The sequence below is a fragment of the Peromyscus maniculatus genome, chromosome 21, assembly GCF_049852395.1.
Source record: "Peromyscus maniculatus bairdii isolate BWxNUB_F1_BW_parent chromosome 21, HU_Pman_BW_mat_3.1, whole genome shotgun sequence".
Taxonomy (NCBI): domain Eukaryota; kingdom Metazoa; phylum Chordata; class Mammalia; order Rodentia; family Cricetidae; genus Peromyscus; species Peromyscus maniculatus.
In genome coordinates this window covers 69,951,290-69,964,947 of record NC_134872.1, presented here as the reverse complement: position 1 = coordinate 69,964,947, position 13,658 = coordinate 69,951,290, and the positions used below count along the sequence as shown (strand labels likewise).

The 13,658-nt window shown below is 42.5% G+C and overlaps 1 protein-coding gene across 14 annotated transcripts in view; it reads left to right on the top strand.

Moving 5' to 3' along the window:
• Prim2 (DNA primase subunit 2) overlaps positions 1–13,658 on the top strand; it is a 306,703-nt gene that overhangs the window by 72,770 nt on the left and 220,275 nt on the right. For 12 of the 14 annotated variants that reach the window (XM_076557989.1, XM_076557988.1, XM_076557977.1 and 9 more), the window contains 4 exons: positions 3,890–4,052; positions 5,781–5,884; positions 10,009–10,088; positions 11,329–11,449. In XM_076557989.1, coding sequence (XP_076414104.1) covers positions 3,899–4,052; positions 5,781–5,884; positions 10,009–10,088; positions 11,329–11,449 — 459 coding nt within the window. In that variant the 5' untranslated portion in view covers positions 3,890–3,898. Of the gene's footprint in view, positions 1–2,574; positions 3,311–3,889; positions 4,053–5,780; positions 5,885–8,364; positions 8,519–10,008; positions 10,089–11,328; positions 11,450–13,658 lie in introns of those variants that run through there. The other 2 variants (XM_042265865.2, XM_076557990.1) reach the window with 2 other exon arrangements.

Genomic DNA, 13,658 nt, shown 5'->3' with positions numbered 1-13,658 from the left:
CATCCTCTCCAACATTGACTGTCATTGGTGTTTTTGATCGTAGCCATTCTGACAGGTGTAAGGTGGTATCTCAGAGTCGTTTTGATTTGCATTTCTCTGATGATTAAGGATGTTGAGCATTTCTTTAAATGTCTTCCAGCCATTTGTGTTTCTTGTTTTGTGAATTCTCTGTTTAGCTCTTTAGCCCATTTTTTAATTGGACTGTTCAGTATTTTGATGTCTAGTTTCTTGAGTTCTTTATATACTGTGGAGATCAATCCTCTGTCAGATGTGGGGTTGGTGAAGATCTTTTCCCATTCTGTTGGCTGTCTTTTTGTCTTATTGACTGTGTCTTTTGCTCTGCAAAAGCTTCTCAATTTTGAGAGGTCCCATTTATTAATTGTTGTGCTCAGGGTCTGTGCTGTTGGTGTTTTATTTAGGAAATGGTCTCTGGTGCCAATGCGTTCAAGAGTGCTTCCTACTTTCTTTTCTATTAAGTTTAGTGTAACTGGATTTATGTTCAGGTCTTTGATCCACTTGGACTTGAGTTTTGTGCATGGTGACAGATATGGATCTATTTGTAATCTTTTACATATTGACATCCAGTTATGCCAGCACCATTTGTTGAAGATACTTTCCTTTTTCCATTGTATAGTTTTGGCTCCTTTGTCAAAAACCAGGTGTTCATATGTGCATGGATTAATGTCAGGGTCTTCAATTTGATTCCATTGGTCCGTATGTCGGTTTTTATACCAGTACCAAGCTGTTTTTATTACTATAGCTCTATAGTAGAGTTTGAGGTCAGGGATGGTGATGCCTCCAAAGGTTGCTTTATCGTATAGGATTCTTTTAGCTATCCTGGGTCTTCTGTTTTTCCATATGAAGTTGAGTATTTTTCTTTCCAAGTCTGTGAAGAATTGTATTGGGATTTTGATGGGGATTGCATTGAATCTGTAGATTGCTTTTGGTAAGATTGCCATTTTTACTATGTTAATCCTACCTATCCATGAGCATGGGAGATCCTTCCATTTTCTGATATCTTCTTCAATTTCTTTCTTTAGAGATTTAAAGTTGTCAAAAAGTTCCTTCACCTGTTTAGTTAGTGTTATCCCAAGGTATTTTATATTATTTGTGGCTATTGTAAAGGGTGATGTTTCTCTGACTTCTTTCTCAGCCCTTTTATCATTTGTGTATAGGAGGGCTACTGATTTTTTTGAGTTGATCTTGTATCCTGTCACTTTACTGAAGGAGTTTATCAGCTGTAGGAGTTCCCTGGTAGAGTTTTTGGGGTCACTTATGTATACTATCATATCATCTACAAATAGTGAAAGTTTGACTTCTCCCTTGCCAATTTGTATCCCTTTGATCTCCTTTTGTTGTCTTATTGCTCTAGCTAGAACTTCTAGTACTATATTGAATAAATATGGGGAGAGTGGACAGCCTTGTCTTGTTCCTGAATTTAGTGGTATGGCTTTGAGTTTCTCTCCATTTAATTTGATGTTTGCTGTTGGCTTGCTATAAATTGCTTTCAGTATGTTTAGAAATGTTCCTTGTATTCCTGATCTTTCTAAGACCTTTATCATGAAGGGCTGTTGGATTTTGTCAAAGGCTTTTTCAGCATCTAAGGAGATGATCATGTAAACCTTTTTCTTATTGCAAAATAATTCTGTGAGCTTTTTTAGATGCACAATTTTGTTTTTATATAGTCAGACCTTTAGATTTTTTTTTTTTTGTTTGTTTTTTCGAGACAGGGTTTCTCTGTGTAGCTTTGCGCCTTTCTGTAACTCACTCTGTAGCCCAGGCTGGCCTCGAACTTACAAAGATCCACCTGGCTCTGCTTACCGAGTGCTGGGATTAAAGGAGTGAGCCACCACCGCCCGGTTTAGATTTTTTTTTGTTTAAATTCTTTTGTGATTTCACTTCAATTTCAGTGGTATCCTCAAACTATTCACATAAATCTTTCTGCTCTGTGCTTTTTTTTCCCTTAAAGGTAGTTCACAGGTCTTAGGAGTTTCTCTGGATTTGGTGATATCCATTGTGTATATGGCACAGAGGGGGAATGTGAACCCCACGCTCATATTAGTGGTATCAGGACAGCGATAAAGTTGGCAGAGGGGAGCTCCCCGATAGTCACTTCAGCTCTATCATTTGTTAGGCAGCCTTTGGAAGTCACTGTTTTTTTTTTGTTTATGTGTAAATTGGAGCTAATACTAGCGCCTACTTTGTGTGGCTTGAGAATAAAAGTTGACATATAAACTGTTTATACCAGGTTCTGCTACAAGGGGCAGCAACCAATTTAGTCCATCTTAGGTGGGCAAAGAGTTTGAATATACTACGCATCTCTAAAGCCTCTTTGCCAGGGCCTCTGCCTGAGGCTTTTGTAAGGCAGACACGCCACCTAGGGGCCGCGGCCTCGACCACACTGTAGACCGCAGAGGGCGGTTGGTACTCTTTTAAAGCTCCACGGGAGGATGCCCACTTATCCCGCAGGCACCCTCCCCCCTCCCCGTGATCCCGGAATTTACATTTCAGGTAAATCGTGCAGGTTCCTCCACTCCCTCGAGCCTGTGCTCTCCGGTTTCCCTGCGAGGGGCCGCAGGAGAAACCGAGTGCCCGCACGTGGATGCGCAAACTGACATTATTCCCATCACAAAAATGAAGGCGGCATTGCTCACAGAATGAGAAGTCCTAAGTGCGTCAGGGCCAAAGCTTGACACAGGCCGGCTCTCTCCACCTCCCCCAGCCTGGAAATGTTTGCCCTTAGCATTGCAGCATTGAGACCCAACGCCGTCTCCGCGCACCGAGGGGCAGGCCATTGTTTTGGAAAACAAATGAACAAAATGCAAAGACACTTGTATTTACGATGTTTTATGCCGGGCGCTGGGGCTCAGCCCGTAACCCCAGCATTGGGGAGGCTGAGGCAGGAGGATCGCCATGAATTCCAAGTTAGCCTTGGCTGAAGTGGGTGACCCTATCTCAGAAAGATCAAACTTTCGCCAACAAAACAAAACAACAAACAAACAAACAAAAAACAGCAACAAAAAGTCTTTCAGCAAGCAAAACGCACGCAACACGTTGCCGCTTCAGCCTTTCCCACGGATCCCGCGCAGCACCGCGGTGGGCAGGACGCCAGGGGGTGGGAACTGTGTAGCACACTTCCGCTTCCGGTCCCAAATGAACTCTCCCGCCACTGGGAAAGAGCAGCTGTCAGCGCGGGTATTTCCTCCAGTTTGGTTGCTGGCTGGTTAAAGAAAATCTTGCGCGTTTATTTGGGACGGAGAAATCGTGGAGTTGGAAGTTTGCAAGCTGACCTGGTGGGATCGAGTGACAGGTGATGTTTGGGGAGGGGGTGGCGGGGAGAGACGCGGCCCGGGAGGGCGCTGGGGCCCCGGGCGGGAACTTGAGGCACTTTTGAATGTTCTGGCAAGTTGGATTCAGAGGATAGATTTATAAATCTCTTCCCCAGAGTTGTAAGATGGGAACTAAGCCTCTCATCAAGGTAGAATCTACTTTCTTTCCCTTGATCTCAGGACTGCCCCTCCAGTCAAACCCCATTTGGTCCTGGCTTCGCAGATATCTGAGGGTGGCGACACAGACCTAGTGAGCAGGCAGCATCATTCGACTTCCTTCTTGCTAAGGGGCCACCACCTGCCTCTTTCCTAGTTTAACCCTTCCCCTCCCTCACCCCCGTTATTACAGATGTATGTAGAAAATAGGGCATCGCCTAGGTATAATCACTTTTAATGGTCTGCATGCTGTCAGTATTGTGTGTGTGTATGTATGTATGTGTATGTATGTATGTGTATACACACGTGTAGTCTATTTTGTTGTTTTCAACTCTCCCGTCGTTTTAACATTTCCCCCATCATTTAAACATTTTTTTTTTCTTTAAATTCACTACTTTCAAAAGGTGGTCAAGATGCAGTTCTCAGGAAGGATTCGAAAGAAGCTGAGATTGGCAGGTGACCAGAGAAATGCTTGTTACCCTCACAGCCTTCAGTTTTACCTACAGCCACCTTCTGAAAACATATCTTTGACAGAGTTTGAAAGCTTGGCTGTGGACAGACTTAAATGTAAGTGGCATTTCAATCCAAACGTTTGTATGCTTGGGAAGCGCAGTTACGATTTGTGGCAAGGAGTGAAGGCAGTGTGTCTTTATCCAGCAGTCCATTGCGTACGCACTGGAGAGCTGCTGATAAGGGTTTGTCAGTCTGTTCAGTGCTGTAGGCATTTGGAGGACTACTGTTTCAGGGGGCAGGGACTTTGTGATGAGAAACATAATTCATTTACTATGTAGAGAGAGATGTAGAGCACAAGTCATACGTCAGAGTCCCTCCTGCTTTGGTAGAAGTAAATATTAGTGCTCCTGGAGCATAAAAGTGAGAGCAGCTAGCTTAGTCTAAATTGAGTAAGGCTTCTTAGAGAAGTTGAAATTTGGTCTAGTTTCTGAAGAAATGAGTACAAAGTAGGAATTTTCCCCCAGAAGAAGTGAAGGGCTTGTCCACACCGAGGTAACGGTCTCTACAAAGGCTTGGAGCTGTGAACGAGGGTCAGGATTTTCAGTGACTGGTTCAGGGTGAGTGGAGGAGTGTGGGGATCTGAAGGCATCTTAGATCATGCAGGGTTTGAGTGTGAGAAGGATGTGGCCACTGAACTGGAGGCCTCTTTTCCTTTGTGTGTGGATGAAGAAGTGAATGAGCTAGACACGCACTGAGACAAATACTAGCACTGTCTGCGGAGTTAGGTTCCAGAATATTCTTGCTGGACTAGCCAGGAGACCGGAAATTGTTAGTTTTTCTTAGAGCAGCAGGGTAAGAGCTGTAAACACAGGAGACAGCGCTCATTGCTGTGCAGCGTGAGGGAAGGCAGTGGAAAAATGGTCATAGAAAGCTTAGCAGTGCCAGATGTTTCGTAGTCAAGGTGGAGGTTGAAGGGCCCTGCTTGGCTTTGTCACTTAAGGGGTGAAATGGCAAAGGCCCAGTTGAGGTCGTGACATTGACAATAACAGGAAGGGAGGACTTGAGAGACGAAAAGGGGGTGTCAATAGCAGGATTTGGTGAGTGGTCGGATGTGAGGAGCGAGGAGGGAGCAGGTGCAGGGGGCTGACATGCTTGCTTGGGTGGAACCTGCAGATGGAGATGGGTGCAGCAGGAAGAGGAGCGGGAAGTGGAGAGGATGTGATTTGGACACCATAACAGGATGAACTGAGAGAAACCTGGGTTTGTGTTCAGGAGGCGACGCAGAAGATGCTCATTTCTGGTATTAAAGTGTGCCTTGAGGAAATTTGTAAGGAAGGCTGGTACATGGCTTTAGGAACCTTGGAATAGCTGAGGCATCTGTTTGGAATGGTTTCTTGGTCTCTGCATCACCAGGAAGGGAAAGACTTTTTCTTTTTCTTTTTCTCCTCCTTTTCATCTTGCTCTTGTGCTGAGTGAGTCAAGGTAGACTGCAAAGACTCCAGACTGCAAGGCTTTTCCTCAGACTGACACACAGGCCTTTTCACTTCTCAGCTTTGGTGGCTTGGTACAGCAGGAAGGATCATCCATCATTTTTCCATCTTCCCTGTTGAGAATCTCAAAAAAAATTTAGTATTTTGAATTTTCAGCACATTGGTGGGGTTTATCCTTTTACAAACACAATTCATGTAATGTGCTTGCAGAAAAAAAAAATTGTTAATACTGTCATGTTCTAAGAACAGATAATTAGAGACTTGCTGCCTGTAGGTTTTATCTTTGATTTATGTATTTATTTTAATTATAATGGATTTATACTTTTTTTTTTTTTAAATGTTTTTCCCCTAGTGCTGAAAACAGTTGAGAATCTTGGTGTGAGCTATGTGAAAGGAACAGAGCAGTACCAGAGTAAGTTGGAGGCTGAGATTCGAAAACTCAAGTTTTCCTACAGGGTAAGTAATAGAAAGACGGCGTGGTCCTTTCAGGGCGTGTGTGTGTGTGTGTTTCTGTTACTCAGTGTAAGTTATGGGAAGAAAGGTCTTCTACTAGGCATGGGCTTTTATAAAGATGAATGTAGTTTAGACTGTTTGAAAGAATACACAGTCTGTCGAGGTGGTTGACATACAGTTAGATGATTATAATATGGTAGTTTCCTTACTCTTGGGACAGCTGTCCCTCTGCCCTGTTAATTTCCTATTGCAGGACTGTCCTGTGCACTGTCAGGGTGTTACCTAGGAGCACCCTTGCCTTCTACCCACTGACTGACTATAGAGATTGCCTGTATGCTGTGTCATACAGGGTGATGCATGCTGGTTTTTTCTGGTTACATCAGGAGTGTGTGCAATTGCCTGGCTCAGACGGTGGCTTTCCAGAGGAGGAGGTTCTGGAGTTCTGGAGCTGTGTTTGGGTTTTTTTTTGTTTTTTTGTTTTTTTTTGAGGGAACTGTTCTACAGTCTAAGCTTTCCTTGACCTTGTGATGTAGTCCAGGTTGGCCCTGCCCTATTGATCCTCAGCCTCTGGAGTGCTGAAGTAGCAGGCATACAGCAGCACCACATCTGGCTTGGAACTGTGTCTTGACAGATATCATAACATTTTGATTTTGGAAGGATAATTGCCCACAGCAGGTTGATAGGGTCTTCTTGGACAGGAGAGAACAGGAGCCTGAAATGATGAGAGTCTAAATTTATGGGAGATGGGAATGATTGAAGAGATATCAGTGTAGACCGAAAAGATTTTTTTTTTTTTTTGACTGAAAAGATTTAAGTGGCTTATCACAAGGGGAAACTGGAGAGAACAGTTACAGTACCCAGGTCTTTTCGTAGGACAGTGTATTAGTTAACTTTCTTATAGGATCACAAAATAGCTGGTGGAGATAATTTAAGGGAGAGAGGTTTTACTCAGGGTTTTAGAGGTCATATTTCATCAGAATGATCAAGGCATGGCAGATTTCATAATGGTGGGAGTGTGCAGTTGGAGTTCCTCACCTCATGGTGGCATACAGAAAGCAGAAAGCAGTTACAACCTTCATAGGTCTGCCCTTAGTGACCTACTGTAGTCAGTGAGGTCCAGTGTCCAAAGGTCCACAACTGCCAGACTAACGTCACCAGCTGGGGACCAAGTGTTGGAACCAAGTGGCAGATTTCAAATCGTGGTGCTCTTTTAAGGTGTGACATACAGTAAGAGAAGCTAGTCCTGGAACCAAGATGCTGAGTTTTGTTCTAGACATAACTTGGACACAACTGTGACAGTATCTTGTAGACTTCTTCATATGCGAGTCTGGGCTTAGGGAAGGCGTGTTTCGTGGGAGTGTAGGCTTTTGAGAAGGTTAGAATCAGCAAGACTAAATGAGAATGCACTAGGGAAATATTTAGAGAAGGAAATGGGGACAGGATGGGTGATTACTAGTATCTAAGGTGAGTGGAATGGAGGAGTCTGGGAAGGAGATAAAGAAGGAGCTTCATGAGAATTAGGTGATGAACTGGGATGGTAGTGTCACAGAAGCCAGAGAAGGTTGGCATTTGAATACTAGTGGTCATATTAATAATGGTAACACAACAAAACAACATCAGCCATTTGCATTATGCTTATTTGTGCTAAATTTGGCTGTTAAGTGTATTACTTATATTGGCCCATATTGTTTGTTTTAGGAGCTGGGTACTGTGACCAACTTATTTTATAGGCGAAGACACTGTTTTCTTATGCTTCTTGCTCATAATGGTAAATGGTAGAGCTAGGATTTTATTGTTGCATTTTGTTTTGTGATGGTATTTTTAATCCCAGCAGTTTCAGAAATTTAAGCAGGTCATCTAAGATTAGTTGTACATATACATTAGAATTAGCATCTGGCTGTGCCCTTGGAGATAGGGCAGAAACCACAGTAGTGGTATCTGTTGGAGGAGAGAGGTGGTGAGATGGGTATGGATACTCTTGTAAGATGTTTAGCTACAATTACAGGGGAGAAGTAGGGCAGAATGTGGATGTTTTGGGGAAGAGAGAAGATACAGACATACACTCACAGATGTACTTGATACACACATGTTAATTTTATTTTTTATTTGTGAGTGACAGATGCATGCATGCAGGTGTGCTCACCCATTTTACTGCATGTGGATTGACCAGTTGCCAGAGATTGACACTAGGATGTCTTTCAGAATCATTTTTCTACCAAGGGCCATCAGAAGCAATAGCAAATGAGTTGGAGGTTTTAGTTACTGGCTAAGGAAGGAGAGATGCTGTGTCCATGGAGATGGAAGGGAAGGCAACAGATGCTGTGTTCATGGATATGGGAGGAAGGCAACAGATGCTGTGTTCATGGTGTTCATGGATATGGGAGGAAGGCAACAGATGCTGTGTTCATGGTGTTCATGGATATGGGAGGAAGGCAACAGATGCTGTGTTCATGGTGTTCATGGATATGGGAGGAAGGCAACAGATGCTGTGTCCATGGAGATGGAAGGAAAGGCAACAGATGCTGTGTTCATGGTATTCATGGAGATGGGAGGAAGGCAACAGATGCTGTGTCCATGGAGATAGGAGGAAAGGTGTAACGTATCATGTGGATACACAATCTTAATGCTGTGGGGAAGGTACTGCAAAAGGGAACTTGTGGTAGTTGGTGAAGACTGAAGCTGCTTTTCTGTCTGTCTGTCTTTCTTTCTTGACAGGGTTTCTTTGTGTAGTTTTGGTGCCTGTCCTGGATCTCGTTCTGTAGCCCAGGCTGGTCTCGAACTCACAGAGATCCGCCTGGCTCTGCCTCTTGAGTGCTGGGATCAAAGGCGTGCGCCACCGCCGCCCGGCCTAAAGCTGCTTTTCTAAGAAGTGAGGAAGGGGATGATTATTATCAGTCCCAGCTTTGCTGTTGATAGGCTTTGTGCTGTTGGTTGAATCTGGAATGTCTCCCCTAGGCCTGAGTGTTAAAAAGCTTGGTCCTCGACGGGGTGCATTTGAAGGGAGGTGAGATCTTTAAGGGGGAGAGTGAGGCCTAGTGGGAGGTTTTGGTCCTCGAGGCATCTACTGAAGGGCATCGTGAGACCCTGCTCTCCTCCAATCTTGGCTGCTTCCCCGCCGCTCCTCTGCGCTGACAGCGCGGCTTCAGCGTGTGCCCCCTCCCATGATACTCTGCTTTGCCACAGACCCCAAAGTAGTGGAATAAATGACTGTCCCAAGTCCTCAAATCTGTGAGCCGAGAGTGAACCTTCCTCCTTTTAATTGGCTTGTCTCTCCTGTTTTGTTAGAGTAACCGAGAGCTGACGGACTCTGTTCTGAAAGTTATTTGACCTCTTAGTGCCTCAACTTCCTCGTCTTTCAAAGAGAGGCACAGGGACCTTCGTTACACAGCTTTAAAAGTGTGTTTGCACATTCTGAATGCCCCACACAGTGCCGGTACCTAGTTAGTGCCAGGCACGTGTCCAGTCTCACTAGCTTGAGCTTGGATAAAAACTCGTTGGCATTGATAATTGTGTGCTTCCGGTTAGCGACTGAATTTTGTATTTCACATTCCTGTAGTTGTGTATTTTTTTCCTCTAAAAGTTCTCGGCATTTGGAGATAGGGCTGTAGAGTGTGGATATATATTTTAATTTAGAATTAAAAAATAGTTTTAATTTAGAATTAAAAAATATATATATAAAATTTAGAATTATATATAAAATTTAGAATTAAAAATATATAATTTAGAATTATGTATATATAATTTAGAATTAAAATATAATTTTAATTTACAATTAAAATACATTTTTTTTCCTACCTACAACAGTCAAAATGGAAGAAGTTGAGGGTTGAGTTTTAGAAGTGACTGAGAGGGTGAACACCTGGGTGTTAGCTGGGTAAGAAAGTTAGTTAGCAGGAGTGATTGACAGGAAGAGAATAGTGGGGCCCAGCCCAGGAGCTTTCAACGAGACAGTGTAGTTCTCCGTTTTACCTGGGTGTAGTTGAAATAAAATGATAATTATCTTGGAAAGCATATTAAGCAATGCGTTTTTGAATCTTTCATTTTACCCTGGGCTGTGTCGAATCAGCATTTCTGTATACCCCCGTCATTCTAATACATTCATTTATTCGTGTCGTTTTGCTTTCAAGGAGAACTTAGAAGATGAGTATGAGCCACGAAGAAGGGACCACATTTCCCACTTTATTTTGCGCCTTGCGTACTGCCAGTCGTGAGTACACAGTAAAGTCCTCGTGCTCAGGTTGATCTCGGGTTATACATTGGTTCATGTGAAGTTGGCATGATTTTGAACTGACTGGAGGGAACCAGCATGTCAGAGGCTGGACATCATTGTGCAGTCTTTGAAATAAGCTGTTGTGCTGGAAAATGCTGAAAAAAGTTACTGCAGGTTAAACATGTTTTATCTGAATGAGAGAGGCCCTAGATTTTGGGATGTAAATTTATAAGGAAGATTTCATTAGGAACATGGCTTCTGATACTTTTCCAAGAAAAAAAGTTGTAATATTGCTAAGAAACGTTTATTCAAACATGCACTTGAATTTGATAAAAGTTTTCAGTCGGTAGCTGGTGTCTTGTAACTCATTGCTGCCACCCAGAGGGAGAAGGAGCTAATTGCTTTTTTCCCCAGTTGAACTTTCCCTGACTAATTTTTGGTCAAATATCAGAGTTATTGTTGCTTTTTATTATTAGGTTATGAGTTGAGTATTTTGAATTGTTTCTTCTCACAAGATCCTAAGTGATAGCATGTTTGGCACAAAGCTTGAAATTTAAGAGTTTTGGCTTTCTAGAAAAACATATGTAGTTTATATAACCCACACAGCCACTGAATTGCTGGTAGTCTTGTCTTTAAAAGTTCCCTCACAAAAATGAAACTATATTGTACATGCAGTAGTCATTTTATCACATAGCATGAATACCAGCTGTGTGTTCGTCTTATGGATTAGTATATTTCTATTTTGGCTTTAAAATATTGGAGTTTACTGTAAAACATACCCTTTTAGTTGACAAAGTTTACTCATGTTAAGATAAAATGACTTTTAAGATTTTGGTGTTTACTTGACGGGACAAAACCACCTCAGAGAAAGGAGTGCCTCACTTCCCAGGGACTCTGTGAAAGTCACTTTACATGCCATGAGCTGTTTTTTATGTTATTCAATAATTATACAGGTTTCCTCAAAATATTCGGTGTTGAACCCTTTTTATGATACCCCTGGGCCTCATACCCGGTGTCCACGTGGAAGACGGCCGTTTGCAGTGCTCCTGTTCTGTCTCAGATGAGACCGGGTGCACACGGGCGGTGACGCCGGGGACTCCTTCTGTACTGCAGAGGCCTGGTCTGCTCTTGACTGCTCTCTTGGTGTCTGGCTTGCCTTGAATATCGTGTCAGAAAATCTCTTGAATCCAGTAATCATTGGGTTTTTAACTTATATTCATTTCTGTTTCCATTTCAGTGAAGACCTTAGACGATGGTTTATTCAACAAGAAATGGATCTGCTTCGATTTCGATTCAGTATTTTACCCAAGGATAAAGTTCAGGATTTCTTAAAGGATAGTCATTTGCATTTTGAGGCTGTAAGTGCGTATGTATAAATATACATTTTTTCTACTTTCCCCTCCGTTCATTTTAGCAACACTGAGTCTTACTATGTAGTCCTGACTTAGATAGAGGGCGATCTCTGTGCCTCTGTCTGTGGAGTACTGGGATTACAGACATGTCATCATGGCTGACTTTTAAGTATAGTTTTATAGTTATTTGAACTTGTTCTCCCTTTCATCTTCTCCTTTTCTTTTAAGTACTGATAAGTAGAGTCTAGGCTCTTTATGTTCTTTTGTTAGGTACCTGGCTCAAAGAATAGCTGACAGCAAGTGCCATTTAAAAGCATGTGCAGTCTAGAGAAGGTTGTATTTCATTTTGGAAATCAGCTGTTTGTAAAATCTGGTTGGATAGTTTGAAGAAGTTGTTTTTTGCAGGTGAATCTGAGTGAACTACATTTTGCAGTTATACCAAACAGAAATGTTGGGGAAATTTAACACAGAGAAGTAGTGTGGATAGAAGGAGAAAGCATGTCCCAGGTGGATCTGTGCTGCTGTGAAAGAACGATTGTTTCTGGAAAGTTCCAGCAGTCAAGTAGAGTGGGACTGTTTGGGACCTGGTATTAGGTGCAAGGTCCTGTTTGCAGACACCTCCTATGGCAAGGCTCCTTCTCACAAGTTAGTGCCTCGGAGGACAGAGGTGCTTGCTTCTTCAGAACTCCAGTTTGCTCCGAATATCTAGTTTGCGTTTGAAAACTGTTACCCCTAAATGGGTTTGCGATGCTTTCAGACTTGAGGCAGAGCCAGGGTTTGAGAACAGTTATGACCATTTGTCACCTAAGATGGTCTGGAGGCCATGGAACTTGCTGCTCTAGGTCAGGCCCGTGGGGATGGTAGAGAGCAAGAACCATGGGGCTATCATAGTTTCCTTATGGACACTGCCTTCCTGGCACACTCAGAGTCTACCTGGATTTGAGTGCTAGTGTTCTTTGTATGTATTTCTTTATTTCTCTAAGGCTACAGTGACTTCCACCTTCACCCTCGACTGTAAGGCAGGGTGCTTTTACATTAGGAGATACAGTTATATAAATTACGTGCTAGCTTTGATAGAGAAAAATGTACAGAAAAAAGTCTCATGAATTCTTTTGCACAGACTTTTCTCTTAAATTTTGTTATTGTTTAGATGGCCATGCTGATGCTATTTTATTGGGTAAAAACAGAAGCTGGTTCCTTAACCTGTCTCATACTCTGAGCTTTTGATCTATGCAGTGTGCTGGTTCCTCTGCGTATTTGGTTTAAACTTGAGTTTCAAGTGGATAGCAGATTCTGAATCTTTGTGACAAAGGACATGAAAATGTACAAAGAAGAGAAGAGCTGATATGTTTTATCCTTTACCTCAATAGCTTGGATGTTAAATCAGATTTCGAAGAAGGATTAGAGATGATGGAATATTGTCGTCTATGAGGATTATTTTGGGTTTCTCATAGCTGAGTTGATTGACTTAACCTTGAGTCATAACAAAGGTGACTGGGCATCCTTAAACAGATTCTGGCATTTTCTTCAGTTGGTCAGATGGGGAAAGGTCAGGCTGTGACAGCTGTCAGCCTCATAGACGCAGGATCTCTGTGCTATTGCATGCACCCCAGAGCCAGATAACTGTATGTAAAACAGTTGGATGTTTTTAAAACTTCCTAGGAAAATTCATTTGAAATACCAGTGGGTCTAAGGCCAGGGTGCTTTATTACAGGGATGTCAGGGACAGTGGATAGGACAGACTTCTGTGTGCCACAGACTAGATCTAATGCATCCTAGAAAGAGCGCATGCTGTTCAGTAGCCTTTGTGTTCAAGGAAGTGAGTTTTTGGGAGAAGGCACGTAAGACTAGTATTCTCATTGCTTGGCTTTCTCAAAACAAGTACACATACAATTTTGGATGGTTTATTTTTGCTTAAAACAAGTTTCTTATCCTACACCTGGCACTTAGAATTTCTTGTCCCTTATTTAGGACACCTTTTTATTTATTTACTCTTATTTTAGAAAATGTTTCATGTTACTTTTGCTGTTAACATTAAAAAGGAACATTTATTTTTTGTATGTGTAAGCATGTATGTCGGTGCCCAGGCCACAGCACGCACACATCTGAAGGTCAGAGGAAAACGTACTTGAAGGAGTTGGTTCTTTTCCTCCACTCTGTGGGTTGCTGGGATCAAACTCCAGTTGTCAGGCTTGGCGGGTGAAGCTTACTTTGT